This window comes from Silene latifolia, chromosome X, assembly GCF_048544455.1.
Source record: "Silene latifolia isolate original U9 population chromosome X, ASM4854445v1, whole genome shotgun sequence".
Lineage (NCBI taxonomy): Eukaryota > Viridiplantae > Streptophyta > Magnoliopsida > Caryophyllales > Caryophyllaceae > Silene > Silene latifolia.
The window spans coordinates 321,789,578-321,814,213 of NC_133537.1; the positions used below are offsets into that span (position 1 = coordinate 321,789,578).

General features: G+C 40.6%; 1 protein-coding gene and 1 non-coding gene across 2 annotated transcripts; both read right to left on the reverse strand.

The window, feature by feature from the left end:
• Positions 1–13,018: 13,018 nt before the first annotated feature.
• Positions 13,019–13,125, reverse strand: LOC141624119 (small nucleolar RNA R71). Its single transcript, XR_012533929.1, has one exon. It is a non-coding gene; the product is annotated as a small nucleolar RNA R71 (small nucleolar RNA).
• Positions 13,126–23,512: 10,387 nt separating this feature from the next.
• LOC141620686 (uncharacterized) lies at positions 23,513–24,400 on the reverse strand. The gene has a single exon (XM_074437493.1). It carries the CDS (start codon positions 24,398–24,400, stop codon positions 23,513–23,515), a length of 888 nt encoding a protein of 295 aa, XP_074293594.1.
• Between the last annotated feature and the right edge of the window lie 236 nt (positions 24,401–24,636).

Sequence of the window (24,636 nt, forward strand, 5' to 3'; positions counted from 1 at the left end):
TGATTATTAACCCTATTAATTGAGTATTCTCTTTAAAAACTATTCCCTCCTATTATGTGAAAGTGCAATTATAATACCCGTCTTCTAGGGACCCGTTGACTGATCCTTCACCTTGCGGGCTCCTTAGTGGATGATGATGGAGGGAGTTATATTGCATTTGAGACATAATACTCGACCTAGTAAGGGTCATTCGGCCGAGTGTCGGTGGCACTCGACCGAGTGCGATCTACTCGGCCAAGTATGCTTAATACTCGACTGAGTGCTCTATTGACAGCGTGTTATAATGTTACGTGGAGGTTGCGACTTAAATCATTTTCATAAACCATCTATTTCTCTTCTCCAAAACCTAAAATCAGACTCTTTCCCCTTTCTCCACTCTCCTCTCAACCGTACCACGTTCGAATCCTCCACCTAGAGGACTAACGTGGGAACGAGATTAGCGAGTCGGGATGTAGTTTCTGTGGTCAATCGATTTAACAAGGTAAGTCGTCATCCTCAACTTTGATATTAGTAATAATAATAGTTGTTCGTGATAGAGTTGTACCATTGATTGTAGGTGACGATGGTGATGTCTACGTATGTATGATTGTTGGTGCTTGCGTGAAGATTCGCTAGAAGTAGGGTTTCCCTACTCAATATAGTTATGTTGATTGAATTGTTGTAATTGGTTGCCATTGTGAGTATAGTATTGTGTTATTGTGATTGTGGTTGTTGGAGGTGTTGAATTGGATATTCTGAGCCATGTCGGGAGATGGTTTCACCCCCTTATTTTGGCCCTTGTGACTCCTGTCGCAAGGGGTATTTACACATTAATGAGCTTGGGTTTGCTCGTTATGATGAGCGGGGATTTGATGTCTAGTACTTCTGTCTGGCATCGGTAGAGGTGGATTACCTGTTGCGATGGGAGCCCGACTAATCATAGCGATAAGAGCCATTGGTTACTGCGGAGGTTGAAGTTTGTGGAAATCGATGTTGTTGTGTGTGTGTGTTTGTGATGTCCTATTGTGCTATCGTTTCTGCATTCATCATATTCTGTTACTAACGTTGTGTGGTATTGTGTGTTCTTTGTTTTCTCTTATGTGTCTGTGGTACTCCATTTGATATTGCCAGCAAATGGTGATCAAGTGGTCTTATCAGGTGTATGAGGGTTGTTGCGAGCTGTGTTAAGGGTTCATGGAGGGTACGCGACATTGTTGAGTCTCACTTGGCATAGATGATAGTAGTTGGGATACTTGTAACCTTTCATTGTCAGTCTTGTATTAGCTTGTAAAAGATTATATTATAAACCTTGTAAATGTTCTTTTATTGTCTATTTGATATGAACTAACTCAGGCAACCGAGATGGTAGAGCCCTTATTTGCTAAGGATGTCATACTCGACCTGTTAGGGACCGGTTGACTGACCCATTTACCATGAGAGACCCTAGTAGAGATGAGAGAGGGAGTTATATCACATTCTTGTTTGGATACTCGACCAAGTAAGAGTCACTCGGCCGAGTATGTTCCATACTCGACCGAGTACGCATTCTGACAGAGTGTTAATGTAAAACACAGAGGCTACGACGTAATTCATTTCCTCGATACATTTTCATCATTTCTAAACCTAATTTTCTCTCTGATGAGTCATATTCCTCCTCTTTTTGATACGGTTTTCGAGCTAGTTTATATTAATTACATGCCTTTTATGCTAGAATGTCGATATTTCCGCTATTCGGTGTTTAATGCAGGAATGATGCATTTGTGGAATAAAGGAATGAAATGAGCACTGCGGAGTGGGCATGAAAGAATACACGGAGCATGACACGGGAATCTTGAAGAATAAAGGAAGAGAAGTGAAAAAGACAACACGAAGAAAAGAGCTGAAACAGGGAGAGTCCTCGATCAAGCCCAAGCAGACTCGATCAACTGAGAAATGTACTCGATCGAGTACACACTAGTTTTAGGGTTTTTCCGCAATTTCCTTAAGTCGGTTATGTTTTACTATAAATACCCAATTCATACCCTATGTTATTTTTACGCTTTTATTTTGCCTAGCTACGTACAATTTACCCTAGAAAACTCTCTAAAAACTCTTAGTTTAGTTTATTGCTCTTGTTTTCGGATCTAGCACTCTCTAATTACGGTATTATTGTTAATCTTTCTTCTATTATTAATCATTCATTTATTGTTCATCTTTTATGCTTTTAATTATGTCTTCTATTATTATTGTTATTGTTAAATCTCTCATCATGCATAGCCAAACCTCTAATCTAGGATGAATGGGGATCTAGGTTGTTAGAAGGGGAATTAATTAATGAATTGATAGTTAAATTGCTTATTCGTTGTTGTTCAGTTTATTGTTCTTCACCTAGCTTGTTAATTACTGGCCAGAGTTAATTGACTAGTATATCGATTTGAGACTTTCACCGACCGGGTTAGAATCAATATAGGCTACGATAACTGAATAGAGATAATTTAATGATAGCGATTGCATGTTAAATTAGATCTAAAGGAAATATTGAATCGACCGATCTTATAACCTTAAACAATGTAATTAGCTCTGTTAATGAACTAAATCTGACCCCCGAATAACTACCTAGTGAACTTGATCCCTAGCCTCTTTAATATTATTGAATTTGTCTTTTATTTACATCGCAATTAGTTTTAGCAATAAACAAACATCATTCAGTAAAATGGTTACTTTAAGACGAACTTAAATATTATCAAACTAGATTAATTAACTCGTCTCCATGTGGATTTGACCCTTTCTTGCCACTAGCTACCAGTTAGTAGTAATTTAGGATTTATTTTGATAGGCCAACGACTATAAATAACCTTATCAAATTTGGCACCGTTGACGGGGAAAGGTGTATTGTACTGCTTGTTATTCGATTTTATATTATTTCCTTCTGTCTCAAGGAGCTTTTAGTTCCTTGAGACAATTCTCACTGTTTTCTTGTAGTGTTTCTTCTCGAAGGCGTATAAACGTTTTCAAGGAAATAGCTCACCAATATGACCATTTTTTATTTCCCACAATTTGAACATGAATTATTGCATATTTATTGGGATAGGTTAACATCTTTCATCAACAAATCTGGCTATTATGTTGATATATGGGATATGTGTCATATCATATATGATGGTGTTGATGGCTTAACACTGGCTAGAATTGAGCAAAATTGTGGAAGACAGTTTAATGAGTTACCTTATGAGGAGCAATGCGAGCTTCTTAAATACTTAGCCCAAGATAGTGCGGAGTCGGAGAAGCGTATGAGAGCTTACATTAATGACATGAAGGCCATGATGCAACAACTTTTAGATATACAAACTCGAACAGTAGAAAATTTTTCACGCGAGTTTAATCCTAAAGTTTATTCACCACTCCCAGATCCCGAGTGCGATACTGTTACATCTACTAGAGAGGATATGCAACTTTTTGAAGATGATGATTATGATGTGCTACCTTTTTCATTGGATATTCCCCCTCTAGTTGTTAAAACCAATTCTGTTGTGACTTCTAACTTAATGACTAATGTGCAGGATACGTATATTGACGTTTCTGATGTTGCAAATGATATTGTTGAATATTTTGCAGAGGAGTCTTTCACTAAGGATCCTCCAGATGATTTAATATGTTTTGAGCCATGTGCAGGTGAATTTCCCATTTGGAAAGCCGAGCTGGATGCTTTAGAGGCTGCAATATATGGGACAACTCCCATAAAGGAGGGAAATGAGAAGGTATATGAGTCAGTGAATACTCCCAGCACGGTAGAGGTAATATATTCTTTTGCCACCGATTCTGACATTAGGAGTTGTAGACCCCCCGACCAAGCTGAGGTAATTGTTGACGATAATTTCATGAGGATTACTGGTGTGGTGAGTAATAAACTACCTCGTATGACTTCTACTTTGTGTTTTGATGCTCCACCTTCTCTTGGTTGGACGAAAAATTTGATGCGGTTTTATTATAATTGTCATCAAAAATTTGATATGCTGAGACGGTCATTAACATTGATTTTATATGCTCGTATTATATCTTGGTGCTACTTATGCTATTTTATAGCACATGCGCAAACTTATGACCGGCTATTAAGAGCTCTGAGCTGTTTTGATTCTGCCCAGTCGCGAGTAATTGATATATAAAGACAAAAAAGACCGTACGGGACCTATCTGAAACCAGCGCTACCGGGAGGCAGCCCGGACTTTTATCGTATTTAATTTGTGAATTTTAGAATTTACTTGCATTTAATATCGTCATTATTTAGTTTAGGTTGTTTTAAATATGGGTCGTGTGTGTCTCTTGAGCGTGGTGAGGGAGCGAATTTAAAGTGTTTACGAGTTTATTTTGTAGATAAGACGGAAATTTGGCGAAACATATGACGAATTAGCAAGGAAGGGGCATCACAGTGAATACTCCATCGAGTTTTGCGAGACTCGATCGAGGAACCTGAGGAATTAATTAAAAAATCGAATGTCAAAAGTTTGGGAATTTTTATATTGGAACCTTGACTGAGTAGCATAACACTCGATCGAGTACGTCGTTCACAACAATCCTCGCCTATTTCCTTCAGACTTCTTCATCAAACCAGATCTTTAAACTTCATACTTCAAAAAAAAAAAAATCCCCATGTCCCATTCCTCAAACCACACCGCCACCTACCTTGGTCTACTGCGATACTCCTCACGTAACCACCACCGCGCCCCACATGTGCCATCTTCTACCTCGACAACCACCACCTCGCTGATGCGCCATCCACCCCTTGGGTTCATCGTCCTTCGATCAGGCACTCTTCAACCAGCCCCTTTAGGTCAGCCTCGTCGCTTACTGATGCGACCTGGACTCCTCATTCTGACCTCCATCGCTACTCACTCATGCGACTATGCTGTCTCAAGAAGCTTTTAGTTCCTTGAGGCAATTCTCACTGTTTTCTTGTAGTGTTTCATCTCGCAGGTGTAGAAACTTTTTCAAGGAAATAGCTCACCAATATGACCATCTTTTATTTCCCACAATTTGAACATGAATTATTGCATATTTATTGGGATAGGTTAACATCTTTCATCAATCAATATGGCTATTATGTTGATATATGGGATATGTGTCATATCATATATGATGGTGTTGATGGCTTAACACTGGCTAGAATTGAGCAAAATTGTGGATGGCAGTTTAATGAGTTACCTTATAAGGAGCAATGGGAGCTTCTTAAATACTTAGCCCAAGATAGTGCGGAGTCGGAGAAGCCTATGAGAGTTGACATTAATGACATGAAGGCCATGATGCAACAACTTTTAGATATACAAACTCGAACGGTAGAAAAGTTTTCACGCGAGTTTAATCCTAAAGTTTATTCCCCACTCCCAGATCCGGAGTGCGATTCTGTTACATCTACTAGAGAGGATATACACCTTTTTCAAGATGATGATTATGATGTGCTACCTTTTTCATTGGATATTCCCCTCTAGTTGTTAAAACCAATTCTGTTGTGACTTCTAACTTAATGACTAATGTGCAGGATACGTATATTGACGTTTCTGATGTTGCAAATGATATTGTTGAATATTTTGCAGAGGAGTCTTTTACTAAGGATCCTCCAGAGGATTTAATATGTTTTGAGCCATGTGCAGATGAATTTCCCATTTGGAAAGCCGAGCTGGATGCTTTAGAGGCTGCAATATATGGGTCAGATCCCATAAAGGAGGGAAACAAGAAGGTATATGAGTCAGTGAATACTCCTAGCACGGTAGAGGTAATATATTCTTTTGCCACCGATTCTGACATTAGGAGTTGTAGACCTCCCGACCAAGCTGAGGTAATTGTTGACGATAATTTCATGAGGATTACTGGTGGTGAGTAATAAACTACCTCGTATGACTTCTACTTTGTGTTTTGATGCTCCACCCTCTCTTGATTGGACGAAAAATTTGATGCGGTTTTATTATAATTGTCATCAAAAATTTGATATGCTGAGACGGTCATTAACATTGATTTTATATGCTCGTATTATATCTTGGTGCTACTTATACTTTTGTGTAGTACATGCGCAAGTTTATGACCGACTATTAAAAGCTCTGAGCTGTTTTGATTGTGCCCAGTCGCGAGTAATTGATATATAAAGGAGAGAGAATAGAAAAAGAAAAAGAGATAGAAACGTGTATATCGATCGGTCTTCTAGTCTCCTTTTTGCCTCGAATGGTCAATGTCTATGCCAACGGTTAGCCAGAAACATATATATACAATGCAAATGATTTTTTTTTTGTATTTTTTTTTTGATTTTTTTTTAATTTTTATGGATTTTTTGAAATTTTATCAAATTTAGATGTATTTACAAATATAAACAAATATTCACAAGAGTGGATATTTCCCTCCTCACACTTGAAATGTACATTGTCCTCAATGGACAAAAGCATAGGGAGAGTAAGAAAATTAAATAACATATTTTTGGTGATTTTTGAATTTTGCGAATTGAAATAACATATTTTTGGATTTTTGGATATTTGAAAATAAATAACTTGTTTTTGGTTTATTTTTTTGGCCTCCTCCCCACACTTATTATTTACAACATCCAATGATGGATGAAGTATGGTTAATAGGCAAATTTTATTCAAAATGAAAAGAACATATTTTGGGTTTTAGTTGATTTTCGAAAATAGAAAACATGTTTTTGATTTTTTTTTATTATAAGGAATCTCCTCCCCACACTGGTTATTTACATAGTGTATGGAGGAGATTTGATAATGAAAATGCGTGTTTTTGTGGAAATTTCAATTTTTTGATTTTTTTGTATTTTTAATTGAAGATGCAATGCATGAACTAGGCTACATGCGGTATTGAAATTGCAATGCAAGCTATACTATATGAATGCAATATCTAAATGTGGCAATATTTTACAAAATTTAAATCTAATGCAATCCTAGATGAATGCAACTATATGCTTCTATTCTACATATGATACAACTAACTAAATGCATACGAAAGTGAAATATGAATGAGAGGTTTGGATTGTAGGGAAACATACTTGACATTTGGATTGGAAAGGGAGAAACAATAGGCCAAGTGTGAGGCCGTTTAGGACTCATTGTCCTCCTCATAATCATCATCATCATCATCTTCCCCATTTCCGAACTCAAACTCCCTAATAAAGTCGTCGGTGTTCATGGGGACCAGAGGAATCGCCGAAAACCATGTCGGACGCGATAAAGCCTCCCGCGCTCGCCCCCGAGGCACTCCCAACCTCGGGGTTGGAGAAAATGGTGGGGGTACCTCCAAACCATTGAGCATCATGCCCCTCCCCTTGAGAAGTAGGAGGGGGAAAGACCGGGGCGGCAAAGTAATCCGGCCGAAGGTTGATGTCGGCGTAGACAAATGTCCCCTTGCTATGATACCCACCATCCGGCTCAAGGTAGTAAGAAGGGTGGAGGTGGGAAGGATGCTCGTAGTTCCTCCTCATGTAATCATCGTAGACCATAAATTGACCCACGAAGTTGTCATAGTAGATCCGGTCCAACCTTTGTTCAATGCCCCGCCTCTCACTAGCGGCGGTTTGCAAACCCAACCTCATGTCGTTCATAAAGGTGATCAAATCGGCATGAAGTGGTGGCGTGGGAGGAGGAACATGGCTAGATGAGCCCTCACCGAAGTTGGCCCTACCATATGTAATTGGGTGAACCGGAGGAGGTTGGGTTGGAAAGAGGAGGAGCGCATGGTGTAGTTGAGGGTAGAGGGGGTCTCCCTCCGGTTATCCCTACCATATGTAATTGGGTGAACCGGAGGAGGTTGGGTTTCATCGGCATCCTACTCAATCTCAAGGAGGTAGGTGGCTTCTCCGGGATTGATCTTGAATTTAGAGGCATTGGGAATTGGGACCAAGTTTTTCTTTTGCACTTGCCAATAATCGATCCCATCAAAAGGATTAATTTTAATCCACTCAAGCTTTTTCGTTATCCAATCCTTCGTGATGTAGGTTTCCCCCCGGATCCACCTTAAGTTGGTTAAGTCCACCGGGCTGTCAAGGCACTTGGCAATTCGGGTGATTATTCCACCCACATGGAGATGGACTTTTTGCCCCGGCGATTTAGCAAGCTTGTTCAAGTGGAGGGCCAAATGATGGCCCACATTAATCTCATAGGGGGTCGGAGTGGTGATCAAATAAGACCCAAGAATTTCCAATTCCACGACTTTGAACACCCATGGCTCGTGAGTTGCAAAATTGGAGCCCCCCCACGAATCGATGCCATATTCGCATGGGGGCATTGTGACATGCAATTTCTGGTCTTTTGACGCCATTTCGATCATCTAACCCCGAAATGGCTTTCCACACCCTAGAAAAGTGAGCATCCTCGGGTGGCTTATAGTTTGGGGGATTTGAGAGATCGAAAATTCAGCACAATCTTGCAAGTGACATGGAATGGTCCCGGTTCATCAATCGGAAGTGAATTTGGGCAACCAATTGAGTTTGCCGGTGCTTATCTAGGAAAAACTACTAAGGAATTCCCAAGTAAGACGGGGATAGGTTTCCTCGTGCATATCATACAAGCCTTTCATTCCAACACCTTTAAACAATTCAAATGTTTCCGTGTCTAAACCCAAATTCCTCATAGCCGGTCTACAAATGAATTTAGTCGGGTTAAGGGGCGATTTTTGAACAAGATGAATTTACCTTTTTGCGTTTGGGACCACATCCGGAAAATCGGGATCCGGGTTGGTGTCGGACGCTGCTGCCTCGACTAGCCTTTGTTGTACAAGTGCTAACTTCGCCCTTGTCCTCTTGTTTGCCATGGTTTTTGGTAGTTTGAAGGATGAAAAAGGAAGGAGAAGTGAAGGTTTAATGGAGGATGGATGCTTGATGGTTGATGGATGAAGGTTAGGGGTGAGTTAATGGAGTTTTGATGTGGTATGGTGGTAATGGATAGGAGAAAGGAAGAAGATGAGAGAATAAAGATTAGAAAAGAATGAGAGTGTCGCGGGTTTAATGAGTTGTGAACGTGTGTCCCTGCCGGTTGGCGAACCGGCAGCCGGTTTGCCGGCAGGGAACACAACTTGTTTCATAAAAAATGCGAATTTCCTTCTAAATTAATTTCTCTCGCTGCCAGTCCACCGGCACAGAACTACCCTCAAACTCAAATTGTGCTTTCAGCGTATCCCGTGCCGGTGAGCCGGCTGCCGGCTTGCCGGCAGGGGCTTCCTTTCTCAGTGTTGTCTCTCTTTTCCTCCTATGTGGTGACTCCTCTACCGGTGGGCCGGCTGCCGGCAGAGGATACTCCTCCTTCAGCTTTCCTTCATTTTTACTAAGTGTGGATCTCCCTGCCGGTTGCCGACCTGCCGGCAGGGACTTCTCCTCAACTCATTTCCTTGTTTTTCCTTCAAAAATTTACAGCTCGCTGCCGGTGGAGGGCACCGGCTGCCGGTCCACCGGCACAGAGTTACAGTGGTTCCTTTTCAGCTCGTTATCCTCCTTTGACTTATCAAATCAATTCCCGACTCCTTCACTTACCCATTTTTGCGAGTTTTCAGCTTTCAAACCGACGCCTCATGTCGGAATTATGGGTAAGGCTAAGGGGTCCCGCTTTGCAATCCAAATTTTTGCCAAGAATGAAAAATCCAAATTATCTCAAGTCCTAACTATATGCATGCTATGTACAAATGGTGGTTGTTGTGGGACTCCACCAAACCAATGTTTGTTCAATTTTGAGATTACTCATCCCCCAAGGATGCGGGATCTTCCAAATCAAATTCATTACGGGTCTCAATGGGTAGACCTTTATAGAAGTACTTAACTCGATGACCATTCACTTTGAAGCACTCTCCCTTGTCATTCTTAAAATCAAAGGAACCGTAAGGAAACACGGTGACCACCTCAAAGGGTCCCGACCACCAAGACCTTAACTTCCCGGGAAATAGGTTAAAATGGGAGTTGAAGAGTAGTACCTTGTCACCCACGACGATATCCTTTCTTGTGATTTTTGAGTCATGCCATTGCTTGGTCATTTCCTTGTAAAGTTTTGCACTTTCATAGGCATCCATCCTCAACTCGTCAAGTTCATTGAGTTGAAGATACCTCTTGTTTCCCGCAGCATCTAGATCATAGTTGAGCTCTTTGAGAGCCCATCTTGCCTTGTGCTCCAACTCAAGAGGTAGGTGACAAGACTTACCATAGACTAACTGGTAAGGAGTAGTGCCGATTGGGGTCTTGTATGCGGTTCTTAGAGCCCACAACACATCATTGAGTTTAGTACTCCAATCTTTCCTAGACTTGTTCACAACCCGCTTCAATATAGCTTTGATTTGTCTATTGGAAACTTCCACTTGCCCATTGGTTTGGGGGTGGTATGCAAGAGCTACCTTATGACGGATGCCGTACTTCTTGAGGAGCGTGTAGATGGTGCGGTTGATGAAATGTGACCCACCATCACTTATAACGGCCCGAGGTACTCCAAAGCGAGGGAAAATGTAGTCTTTGAAAAGTTTGGACACTACATTGGAGTCATTGGTAGGGGCGGTAATTGCTTCGATCCATTAGTACACATAGTCCATCACAACTAATATATATTGGTTGCCGAATGAAGATGGGAATGGTCCCATTGATGTGACCATAATTGGCGCATATTTAGCCCCCGAATTACCCTTGTTTCCATGCTTTTTAGTACTTATTTAGGTCATTTCTTATCTTTAGTTCTTTGTTTTGCATATTCTTTGAGATTTTGATCCCTTGGTAGGAAAGGAGTAAGAATCTTGCATTTTCATGGCAAAACAAGACTAAATTGATCAAATTCAATGACCAAGCATCAAGGAGGGACAAGATTAGAAGGCCTTTGTACATATCTTAGTAGAAGAGCAATGTTGAGAAAAGATCCTTGAGTCCCCAAGGAAATCCCCAAGGAATTTATGAAGAAAAGGGAAGAAAAGAAGAAGTTACCACGATCGACAATCCGAGCGGATTGTCAACAATCCGCCCGTCCTGCCCTTGCACAATCCGAGCGTCCCAGCTGGAATCCGCTCGGATTCCCTGTCATCAATCCGCCCGGATTCCCAAGAATCCGCTCGGATTCCATCGCCCAAATCCGGCCGTCCCGACCTTAATCCGCCCGGATTCCTTCACAAAGACGGGTTGTCTTCTTCAAGCTACGAAAAGAGAAGCCCTTCTCTCCAAAAATACCGGCTTCTCCTTGCTCAACTTAAAAAGTGTAATTACTAGTTTAGCCCTTAGTTAACCCTAATGCATCCTCCCTAATTTTCACTATAAATACCCCATTAGTCTAATTAGAGGAGCATGTTCTTCTTATCAATAATTAGTGTAGTTAATATCAATCAAATCTCTCTTCAATATTGTAATCAAGTATTAATCAAGTTTTAATCCAAGTTTTAGTTCTTTAATATCTCTTTTGTTCATCCTTTATTTTGGGTAGTTGAAGATTATTTGGGTTATTATTGGGAGATTGACAACCTCTCAATCTAGCATTCAAGTACTTCTATTATTCTTGCTTTATTATTGGAATCATTAGTAGGTATAATCTCTTAATCCCTTTTTAATTATTGTTAATTACTTTCATTTATTCATCATGTTTCATATTGTTGGTATGATTGACAACCTTGCTAGCATGATCAACATGATAATGAGTGAGTAGTCTCTTAGCTAGGGTTAATGGGTGATTAGGGGAAACCAACATGGGGAATGATTCATGCTTAAATTAATATGCTTTCATATCTTATTTGCTTGCTTGTTTTGATCTCAACTCATGCACATGTTATATTTGATGAAATGCTAAGCCTATGAATCCTTGCATTTACTATCATCTCCTATCTTTTCAATGAGACTTGTAAGACATAACCCAACTCGAGTCTCATTAGACCATGCATGTTGTTGAGTAGGGAAGATTAAGTCGACTTGTAGGTGTTGTACAATCTAATCGATTCGGCTCCGGGACCCAAACTTTCCTAGGATTGTAAGATATAACCCAACTCAATCCATCACAACAATAATTGCTTGCTTATAATTTGAGAACATGTTTGTATGATCATATCCCATGATTCCCCTATGACCCCATGACACCCTAGTGCCTTTAATCAATTGTTTACACCCCTTTAATTCATCTTGCTTGTTTATTTTCATTGTTATTCTAGTTTAGTAACCTTCTACATCAACCCAATTTGTGACACCCCTTAGACACCACTAGTTACAATAGAAATCTCATTTCAACTCCCGTCCCTTGGGATCCGACCTTTACTTGCCTCTTTACTAATTGTAGAGTTGCTTGTTAAGCTATAAATTGTGTTTTGATTCGATCGTGACCAACGACCACATCTATTTACTTGTGAATACGAAACGGACCGATCAAAAATGGCGCCGTTGCCGGGGACGGTGTTTGTTTGATTTAGATTTCCTTTTTTGTTATTAGTTGTGTCTTTCTTCGCCTTGAGGAAGTAAAAATCCTCAAGGTTTGTTCTAATTGTTTTTGAGTTGTTTGATATTTTGCATGTCTAGAAGGTTACAAAGTGATTTGTTACCTTTTGACCGTGAAATCGAAAGAACCTTGACGAACAATAGGAGACTTGTTAGGAGGAATTTGAGAGGTGTTAGTGAAGTTGTTCAACCCACTAGTGAGTTTGTCAATCCTTTCGCAATAGAAGGAGAAGAAAACCCATTACACAATACCCCACAAAATCCACCTACAATGCCAAAATTCTCGTCACACTCCGTACCCACCGAGGAGAATCTACCAAATGGTACTCCTACACCGCAACATCTCACCGGAAATTTTATTGCCAAGTCCGCCTTCATCCAACTAGTTGAGAGGAGCCAATTCGGGGGAATGCCTAGTGAGGACCCTCATTCTCATATGGAAACCTTTTGCGATTATTGTGATGCTATCTCTCAAACGGGCGTGACTCAAGACCAAATTAGATGGGTCTTATTTCCTTTTTCCTTAATCGGCACCGCAAAGCAATGGTTGAAGGGCCTTGATAAGGCCACCCTTGGAATAGATTCTTGGAAGAAGTTGGCTCTAGCTTTCTACAAAAATTCTACCCATAGGAAAAGACCAACATGCTAAGAGCTCAAATTACGGGTTTTAAGCAAAGGGATGAAGAGTCTTTGTATGAAGCTTGGGAGCGGTTCAAGGGAATTTGTCGCTCATGTCCTCACCATGGACTTAGCGAATGGTTTTTGGTGCAACAATTTTGGAATGGTTTATATGAAGATTCTAGGAACATTCTCAATATGGGATCGAATGGGATGTTTACCGAGGTTGATGACAACCAAAATTGGAGCAAAATTGAAGAGATGGCAATCCATAATTCACAATATAGTAGGCCTCGCAAGGCTACTAGAGGAGGAAAGTATGAAGTGGACGCCGTTACTCAATTAGGTGCCCAACTAAGCTCCCATATCGATACAATCAACTTGAAGTTTGAACAAGCTATGGCTAGACTTGAGGAAAACTCAAAATCATCGAAGCATCATGTCAATGCCATGACGGCATCCTCATCAATCCCAAGTGGGATATGTGAGAATTGTGGAACTTTGGGTCATGACCCAAGTGAGTGTAGGGGAACAACCGAACAAGTTAATGCTTTCCAAGCTTACAAAAGTGGTACCCCTTATTCAAATTTTTACAATGAAAACACCAAGTTCCATCCAAATCTCTCATACAAAAGCCAAAATGTTCAAAACCCTCAAACAACATACACTCCACCGCCCATGAGAAACCAAAATCAAAGACCCTTTTACAATCAAAACCAAGGTTACCAAAATCAAAATCCATACAATCACCAAAATGACCAAGGTTTTGATGTCCAAAAAGCGGTCCTCCAAATGCAAAAGAATCAACAAGAATTTTTCACCCAAATGCAAAAAGATAGCCAAGCAAAAGAAACCACCATCAACAACATTCTAGCTCACACCAAGATGTTGGAAACACAATTGACTCAACTAGCATCTTCAAGCTCACAAAGACAAAAGGGTCAATTACCACCTCAAAGTAATCCCCCTAGACATGAAACGGTTAGTGCCATTCACTTGAGAAGTGGTACAAGGTATGAAGCACCGAAGAAGCAAGTTGAGGATGAAGTTGTGGAAGCTAGTAAAAAGGAAGAAATTGTGCAAAACTCCAAAGATGGAGAATCATCAAAAGAAGAAAGTTCAAAGAAAAATGAAGACAAGGCCAAAGAGAAGGAGCCCATTGTGATTAGACTTCCTTTTCCAAGTCGTCAAGCCAAGCCCAAATTTGATGATCAACTTGGAAAGTTCATGGAAATTGTGAAGAATTTAGAAGTCTCAATTCCTTTCACGGAGTTAATTAACCACGTTCCGGCCTATGCAAAGTACATGAAAGATATCCTCACAAAGAAGAAGTCGATCCGGAAACTTGAGACTATCGCCTTCACTAAGGTGAGTAGTGCAATACTTCAAGGGAGTTCACCTCCAAAGTTAAAAGGATCCGGGGAGCTTCTCAATACCGTGTACCATTGGCGACACGACGATCAACAAAGCCTTATGTGATCTAGGGGCTAGTGTGAGTGTCATGCCGTACTCGGTAAGTAAAAGGTTGGGAATGGGAGAGCTTAAATGCACCAACATCACACTTCAAATGGCCGATAGATCGACGAAGACACCATTAGGGATATGGGAAGATGTCCCCGTGCGAATTGGGAAGTTTTTCATCCCGGTGGACTTTGTCATTGTTGATATGGAGGAAGATTCCAACATTCCAATCATCCTAGGAAGACCTTTCCTACACACCGCGGGTGCGGTGATTGATGTGAAACATGGAGAGCTCACTCTAGAAGTGGGAGATGAGAGCATAACTTTTAATCTTGACAAGACCTTGAGAGCTCCTCGTTTGCATGAGCCATGTTTTATGATTGATCATTATAGCCGAAAAGATGAAAGGAAGAAATCGGAACTCCAATGGAGGAAGAAAATTGAAGATGCTCCATTCAAAGAGCAAGTGAATTATGACAAGGAGAGCTTGCAAAGCTCATCAAAATCAACCAAGGAAGAAGAGGATGGCCTCATTGGCCAAGAGAATAAATTGGGAGAGTTGTCTCCATCTAAGCAAGAGATTTTCAATGATCAACTCAATGAAGTTTGTGGTCTTTGGGACGACGAGTTTGAAGGGATTTTTAATCCCTACATTGGGCATGCCATCGATCATGATCAACAACAAGGGCCACGGTCTATTGAGGACCTCTACCATAATAATGAACAAGCTTTTGATTACTTTTTCAAGGTGTTGAGCAACATCAACAACACCTTGAACATGCCCCCTTGACATCTCATCAAGAATGAGAGTTTGGTGGAGTCCTCCCTAAACCACCACTTGTAAATATTTCTAACTCCCTAACTTACATTTCAATTCTTGTATTGCATTTTTGTCATTTTTGGATTTTTATTTACTTTGATCAAAATAATTGTCATGTAAGAGAGAAGTGAGGGAGGGACTAACGACTTCAATTGATGTGTAGTGCTTTACCTTAGTGTGGGGATGGCAATTGCCTAGGCTATCCATGCCTTCGTATTGCCCCCACAATGAAGAACACAAGCCTTGAAAGAAAGAATGGAAGAATGAAAAAGGGAATGCGCTGTGCACGGATGGAAGTGAATCCGTGTACACAGAGAAAGAATCCGAGCGGATTCCAGAGAATCCGCCCGTCTTATGCAATCCGAGCGTCCTGCAGAAAAGACGCCCGTCTTGAACTGAGCTGAGTTTTGGAATTTTCTTGACTGTTAAAGAATCCGAGCGGATTCCCAAAAATCCGCCCGTCTTGAAGAATCCGTCCGTCTTGTAAAAAAGACGCCCGTCTTTGCAACTGAAGAAAACAAGCAAAAATCTCTGGACTGAAATCCGTCCGTCTTTGAAGAAATCCGCCCGTCCCGTGTTCAGCAAATCCGAGCGGATTGTACCAAATCCGTCCGTCTTTAGGCGAGCTTTTGCAAAGATTGAAGAAGCAGAATCCGCACGGATTGAGCCTAATCCGCACGGATTGCCCCTGCAGTTTTGAAATTTTCGGCTTCTTTAAAACCCCTCCCACCTTCATTCATTCATTCATTCATAAACACTACCCACAACATCAAAACCCTCATCCCCTCCATCATAAAAACAAAAACCCTCAACAACATTCAACAAAAACAAATCAAACCATCCTTCCCACAACAATTTAATCACTCCATCTTCAACAAAAATCAAAACCAAGAACAAAATCTTCAACCTTTGAGTCGATTTTTGTTTTCATAAAGGCAAAGCCTTTCACCTTCAAATCGATTTGGGCATCCTACAAATTGAAGATTTTTCATTCTTTTCTTGGTTAAGCTCATCAATGGCAAGGACTAAGGGTGCAACAAAGGCAACAAAGACACCAAAGGCTAAGGCACTCTCACAAAGGCAAAAGGCTCTTCAAACAAAGAAAGCTTTGGCTATGGTAGTGGCAACACCCAACTTGGAAGTGCAACAACAACAACAACCTTCTATGGGACCATCAACATCCTCTACTCCGGTAATTAATCAACTTTTGCATTATCCGGAGGTAACTTTTATTTCCGATACCCATAGAAATACCTTTGTCAAGTTTGCTATGAAATCTATTCAATCCACCAAATTCATATGTAAAGATGCCTTGGAAAAATTGGGTGTTCTTGAACAAACAAAAGCCTTTTTCAAAGCCATGGGGTTGGAGAAATTGTTTGAAACAAAGGAATTGACATACCTCTCCCTTGTCTTGGAATTTTTAAGTTCTTTGAAAGTCACCAAAATTGAGAATAGGGAAAATATCGAGTTTCATCTAGCTAATGTTAGTAGACGCATTACCTTTAAGGAATTGGGTGAAATTTTGGGTCTTAGTGATGAGGAAAGTTATTTCAAGAGTTATGGAAAGTATGACCCCGAACCTCTTTGGGAGGCAATCTCCGGGAAGAAATTTGAGGATTTTCATGCATGTCGTGCTCTTTTGGTCCATCATCCGGGCATAAGAGTATGGCACAAGGTTGTGGGAAATACCATAATTGCTAGGAAAGACACCAATCATTTCACAAGACTCGATTTTATTCTCCTTGAATCGGCTTTGAATATCGGAAGAATTCACACCAAGCCTTACAACTCTTTGAGGCTATTGGTTGATAGATGGCTTAATGTTGATAATGGGAAGAAGGGCACGACCGTTATTGTCAATGGCGGCCTAGTCACGGTCCTAGCTAAGCACTTTGATCCTAATTTCAATAAGGATAAGAAGTACAAAGCAAAGGAAGGTGGCCATCTTATTGATTTGCACATTATGATTCACAAGTTCAAGTGGGTTGCCCATAACCCCCTTGACACTAAATATGGATGGCTAACTAGTGAAGCTAGATCGTTCACCTTGCCCTCGAAGATTTGTCGCCTAAGCGTCCACCGGACCAATTATCTACTTCCCCTTTCCGAAGAAGCCGAGTATATCATTAAACAACAAAAGGGTGATCTTGAAACCCCCTCCTCTTCCATTGTCATACCACCTTACCCCTTTGAGTATGAAGAGTTCAAGCCGGAAGGAATTGAAATTGGGAAAGACTATGTGACTCTTCTCATGCAAGCAATGCACAAGCAAGCCCATGAAGATCGGAAAAATGCGTATTTGGCTCAATATCCACCCCTCCTACATCTAGCTAGGCAAGGACTCCTTGATCCATCTTGTCCTTTGCCTAGTTGGGCGGATAGAGAAGTCTTATTTCCGGGTGCATCTAGGGACGTGGTGGGAGATAATGAGGTTGTTGGAAATGATGAAGAATTTGATGATAATATTGAGGAAGAAGCAATGGAAGAAGAAAGAAATGGTGAAGATGATGAAGGGGAAGATGAGGAAGAAAGTGAAGAAGCAAATGACAAGGAAAGTGGCAATGTGACCACTTCTCATGAGGGAAGTGGTGATGATGATAGCATGATGGAAGATTAGCAAGCCTTGGAGACTCCTACACTCCCATGGTTTGTCTATATCTCTTTGTATTTTATTTCATTTTGATCATTGTTGGTTTAGTCCTAGCAACATCAAAGGACTCACACCTCGGTACCATTGAGGTGTTCTTATCTTATTGTTCCCATTTGTAAAATCCAAAATGACAAACTAGTTTCATGCATAAGCATAGTGTATGCATGAACTATACCCATCCTTGGACATTAGCAATAGTGTCTCACTCGGTTTGGGGAAGTTAATGCATACGCAACGGGAGGTAATCTAAATTATCCTCTCCGTCATAACAAAAACCATGCATCATGTAGTGTAGCTTAGTATAGAATTGCATTTAGTATAGAAATCATGCATCATCTTTGCATAATTTCCATCATTTTGGCCATTGAGGACAATGCCCATATTAGTGTGGGGATGGGAATTCTAACATTTAACTCTTATTCAAAAACCCATAAAAATTGAAAAAATTTCAAAAATCATAAAAATTGAAAAAATTGAAAACCCAAAAACAAGTTCATTTCCTTTGTATATATTGTCTTGTATATATTGTGTTTGTTTTATCCTTGTTCACATTGATTGACTACGCCACATCCGAGACATGAGGATATTGAAGACCGCATGGTATGATCTTTCCAATCTCCTTTTTCCTCTTTATGTTAATGACTATGTGGCTTTATTTTGATTGATGCGGTATAACAATGTGAATCTAGGACTTGCATTTAGATTATATGTCATATTAGTTGGTAGAATCATATGCATTAGGATGTTTATATGTTAGTTGCATCATGGCATGTAGTTGCATGTTAGAAAAATTTTGCGAAACCGTCTACTTGGGAAGCTTGACAAGTGTATATAGGCCCTAGTAGATGCTTTTTATTCTTAAGACTTTGCTTGTTAGAATACTTGTAAAACACCCTAGGATGTGTCATGCTAGTATCCTTTGACCCATGGTTTAAGGCCGAGTCAAGAGTACCTTGTGGTGTGATAACTCCTTGGCTACCGTTTATTCCAAGGTGACCCTTGAAACCATGCAACCATCATTCATCCATGTTCTACCATACAATTTTGTCATCAAAGGGAATGGGCACAAAAAGAAATCAATTTGAGTTCAATGAAATGAAAAGTGAAAGAAAGTTTGCAAAAATGCATCAAATGAAAAGAGGAGCAAAAATAGAACTCCTAAGCTTCAAATACAAGCCACCCTCGTTACTAATTGGGGTGACTTTGAAAATGTTCAAAAAGAAATGCAAAAAGTTGTCAAGTATTGAAATGCCAAAAATCAAAAAGAAATGGCAAAGAAAGTGTTCTCAAATGTCAAATGCCACAAGAAATTGGGGGGAAAAACAAAAACAAAAGCAAACTGCCAAAATGAAACTCAAACATCTATTGATCCCTTTATCCATCATATCCATTTTTGTGCATGGTAGAGAGGGGACGACCCTTCTTCTTGTCTAGGCAAGAGGGGGAATTCCGCGATCCTCCAGTGTTTCTAACACCATAGGGAGCCTACTCTTGACAAAAGCATTTAACGATTGAGGACAAAGGTACCCTAGCTTGACACAACTTGGAGGTGATTTATTGGTATCCTTCTAGGCCTAGTAGTTTGAACAAATTGCATCTATGAAGGATTGTGTACCCTTGAATTGCTTCCCTTGTAGATAATTTCCGCCACTTGATGAGGGAGTGGCTATTCTTTTTGTAGATGCATCCATTATGTGTTTTTATGTGCTTAATGCTTGGATGTGTCGCCATTTTGGCAAGACCCACCTTGCCTTGCAAGAAGGCATCCTACCTCATGGTTGTCTTGTTGTGAGTTGAAGGGGCGGAGTGAGACCCGCTAATTGTCTCATATCGGCTATATTATTAGGATAGGTTAGTATTGGTCCTAGTCTTTGTCACCTCTTTACTCGGGATGAGCAAAGGTTCGGTTTGGGGATATTTGATGTGACCATAATTGGCGCATATTTAGCCCCGAATTACCATTGTTTCCATGCTTTTTAGTGCTTATTTAGGTCATTTCTTATCTTTAGTTCTTTGTTTTGCATATTCTTTGAGATTTTGATCCCTTGGTAGGAAAGGAGTAAGAATCTTGCATTTTCATGGCAAAACAAGACTAAATTGATCAAATTCAATGACCAAGCATCAAGGAGGGACAAGATTAGAAGGCCTTTGTACATATCTTAGTAGAAGAGCAATGTTGAGAAAAGATCCTTGAGTCCCCAAGGAAATCCCCAAGGAATTTATGAAGAAAAGGGAAGAAAAGAAGAAGTTACCACGCTGACTGACAATCCGAGCGGATTGTCAACAATCCGCCCGTCCTGCCCTTGCACAATCCGAGCGTCCCAGCTGGAATCCGCTCGGATTCCCTGTCATCAATCCGCCCGGATTCCCAAGAATCCGCTCGGATTCCATCGCCCAAATCCGGCCGTCCCGACCTTAATCCGCCCGGATTCCTTCACAGCACGGGTTGTCTTCTTCAAGCTACGAAAAGAGAAGCCCTTCTCTCCAAAAATACCGGCTTCTCCTTGCTCAACTTAAAAAGTGTAATTACTAGTTTAGCCCTTAGTTAACCCTAATGCATCCTCCCTAATTTTCACTATAAATACCCCATTAGTCTAATTAGAGGAGCATGTTCTTCTTATCAATAATTAGTGTAGTTAATATCAATCAAATCTCTCTTCAATATTGTAATCAAGTATTAATCAAGTTTTAATCCAAGTTTTAGTTCTTTAATCTCTCTTTTGTTCATCCTTTATTTTGGGTAATTGAAGATTATTTGGGTTATTATTGGGAGATTGACAACCTCTCAATCTAGCATTCAAGTACTTCTATTATTCTTGCTTTATTATTGGAATCATTAGTAGGTATAATCTCTTAATCCCTTTTTAATTATTGTTAATTACTTTCATTTATTCATCATGTTTCATATTGTTGGTATGATTGACAACCTTGCTAGCATGATCAACATGATAATGAGTGAGTAGTCTCTTAGCTAGGGTTAATGGGTGATTAGGGGAAACCAACATGGGGAATGATTCATGCTTAAATTAATATGCTTTCATATCTTATTTGCTTGCTTGTTTTGATCTCAACTCATGCACATGTTATATTTGATGAAATGCTAAGCCTATGAATCCTTGCATTTACTATCATCTCCTATATTTTCAATGAGACTTGTAAGACATAACCCAACTCGAGTCTCATTAGACCATGCATGTTGTTGAGTAGGGAAGATTAAGTCGACTTGTAGGTGTTGTACAATCTAATCGATTCGGCTCCGGGACCCAAACTTTCCTAGGATTGTAAGATATAACCCAACTCAATCCATCACAACAATAATTGCTTGCTTATAATTTGAGAACATGTTTGTATGATCATATCCCATGATTCCCCTATGACCCCATGACACCCTAGTGCCTTTAATCAATTGTTTACACCCCTTTAATTCATCTTGCTTGTTTATTTTCATTGTTATTCTAGTTTAGTAACCTTCTACATCAACCCAATTTGTGACACCCCTTAGACACCACTAGTTACAATAGAAATCTCATTTCAACTCCCGTCCCTTGGGATCCGACCTTTACTTGCCTCTTTACTAATTGTAGAGTTGCTTGTTAAGCTATAAATTGTGTTTTGATTCGACCGTGACCAACGACCACATCTATTTACTTGTGAATACGAAACGGACCGATCACCCATGAAATCCACACCCCACACATTGAAAAGCTCAACTTCCAAAATGTTGTTCAATGGCATCTCATCTCTTCTTCCAATGTTACCTCTTCTTTGGCAAGAATCACAAGAGTGTACCATAGCATATGCATCTTTGAACATGGAGGGCCAATAGAAGCCACAATGAAGAACCCGAGCTTGGGTCCTAGATGTGGACAAGTACCCTCCATAAGTGGCAACATGGCAAGCTTGAAGGATTGCACGACCTTCTTCTTGAGAGACACATCTCCGGTAAATCCCATCATTGCATCTTCTATAAAGGTAAGGGTCCTCCCATACATATCTCTTTGATTCATATCTCAACTTCTTCCTAGCTTGGTTATCAAGTTCTTCAGGGATAAAGCTAGAGCTCAAGTAATTAGCTATATCCACATACCAAGGGTCGGAGTGCATGATAGTTAAGATAGAATCATCGGGCAACCACTCATCAATAAGGACACCATCATCTTCATCCCTTCGGGACTCTCTAGTCAACCTTGATAAATGATCCGCAACAAGGTTTTCGGATCCGGGCTTATCCTTGATAATAACATCAAATTCTTGCAACAACAAAACCCAACGAATCAACCGCGGTTTAGCATCTTTCTTGACCATATGTTGCTTAATGGCGGTGTGATCCGTGTAGACAATGACTTGAGAGCACAAGAGGTAAGACCGGAATTTCTCAAAGGCATACACCACCGCCAACATCTCCTTTTCGGTGGTGGTGTAGTTGCATTGTGTACTATCAAGGGTCTTGCTTATGTAGGCTATCACATGTAGCTTCCTATCATGTCTTTGCCCTAAAACCGCTCCTAGGGCAAAATCACTCGCATCACACATTAGTTCAAATGGAAGATCCCAATTAGGTGGTTGCACTATCGGAGCCGAAACCAACGCTTGTTTAAGCCTACAAAAACTTTCAAGGCAAGCATTATCAAATACAAAGGGAGTGTCCTTATCCAAAAGGGAGGTGAGGGGTTTAGCGATTTTTGCAAAGTCTTTGATAAAACGTCGATAGAACCCCGCGTGGCCCAAGAAACTCCGCACACCCTTGACATTTGTGGGTGGGTGAAGTTTCTCAATCACCTCCACTTTTGCTTTATCCACATGGATCCCTTCCTTGGAAATTACATGACCCAAAACAACACCTTTTTGTACCATGAAATGGCACTTCTCCCAATTCAATTTCAAATTATATCGAATGCATGTTTGGAGAACAAGGTTGAGATTCTTTAAGCAATCATCAAAGAAGGTGCCATGGACACTAAAGTCATCCATGAAAACCTTCATAGACTTCTCTATGAACTCGGAAAAAATAGATATCATCGCCCGTTGAAATGTCCCGGGGGCATTGCACAACCCAAACGGCATTCTTCGATACACAAAGACACCGTAAGGGCATGTAAAAGTGGTTTTTGCTTGGTCATCCGGGTGGATGGGTATTTGGAAAAACTCAGAATAACCGTCAAGGAAGCAAAAATACTCATGGTTTGCAAGCCTCTCGAGCATTTGGTTAATAAATGGTAAGGGAAAATGATTTTTAATTGAGGCGGAATTAAGCTTCCTATAATCAATACACATTCTCCATCCCATGACCGGGCGGGTGGAGATGACTTCACCATCCTCATTCTCAACCACAGTCATACCGCTCTTTTTGGGGACGATTTGAACCGGGCTAACCCACTCGCTCCCGGAGATGGAATAGATAATTCCGGCCTCAAGCAACTTATCAACTTCCTTTCTTACCACCTCCTTCAATTTGTCATTTAACCTTCTCATGGGTTGGGCTGAAGGTTTGAATCCATCCTCAAGTGTGATGCGGTGCATACACACTCGGGGATGGATTCCCGTGAGATCATCAAGGCTATACCCAATGGCTTTCTTGTTTTCCTTAAGAACTTTCAAGATTTTTTTCTTTTTCAGAAGCCGTTAGGTCCGCATTGATGATCACGGGGAAGGAGTGTGCCTCATCAAGATAGGCATATTCAAGGGATGGAGGCAAAGGTTTGAGATCTACCTTAGGAGGGCTCGGACCCTCAACTTTATCCAAGATAGGTGGCAAGACTTCATAATCTTCCTCCAAATGCTCCTCCGAGCACTTATCTTTAGCTTCTTCAATTGCCTCTTCCAATATGTCTATAGAATAGACACTCTCAAACATTGGTTGTGATATGGCTCCGGTCAAAGAGAATTCAAAAACATTCCCTCCGACTATAAAGGTGAGCTTCCCCTCTTTGACACTAATATTGGCATCCCCGGTTGCTAGAAAAGGCCTTCCTAGGATGATTGGTGTTTGTTGATCCTCCGGAATATCAAGAACAACAAAGTCCGCCGGGATAAAGAAGTTACCAACCTTGACCAGTACATCTTCAATCACACCCATCGGTCTTTGCACCGATCTATCCGCGAGTTGTAGCGTCATTGAGGTGGGAATCATGTCATTCAACCCAATCTTCTTGGAAATGGGGAGAGGAATAATACTAACACTAGCACCAAGATCACAAAGTGCCTTTTTGATACTCACATTACCCACCGTCCATGGGATGGAAAAACTACTCGGATCTTGTAATTTTTCCGGCATGGGGTTGAGTAATACCACACTACATTCTCCTCTAAGAGAGACTAGACCATCTCCTCCAATACTCCTCTTGTTGGTCAACACATCCTTCAAGAATTTTGTGTAGAGTGGCATTTGTGTCACTACCTCGGTGAAAGGCAATGAAACTTCAAGCTTCTTCAACATATCCAAGAATTTGGAGAATTTCTTCTCCTCATTCATTCCTCTACCTCTATTAGGAAATGGGATTGGAGGGTTAATGGCCTTCTTTGAAGGTGAAACTTCCTTGGTGTTAGCTTCCTGACTTCCTCACTTACTTCTTTACCCTTCCCTTTGTTTCTTTCAACCACTTCTTCTTGGTTTCTCTCAACCACTATCTCTTCTAACACAAAGTCTTTATCATCCTCAACATAGTCGTTCACTTTCCCTTTCTTGGTATGATCGGCTTGATGGTGAAG

Bases quoted from the DNA above. Each gene is read 5' to 3' on its own strand.
- LOC141620686 (XM_074437493.1), bottom strand. From the start codon at position 24,400: ATGAATGAGGAGAAGAAATTCTCCAAATTCTTGGATATGTTGAAGAAG.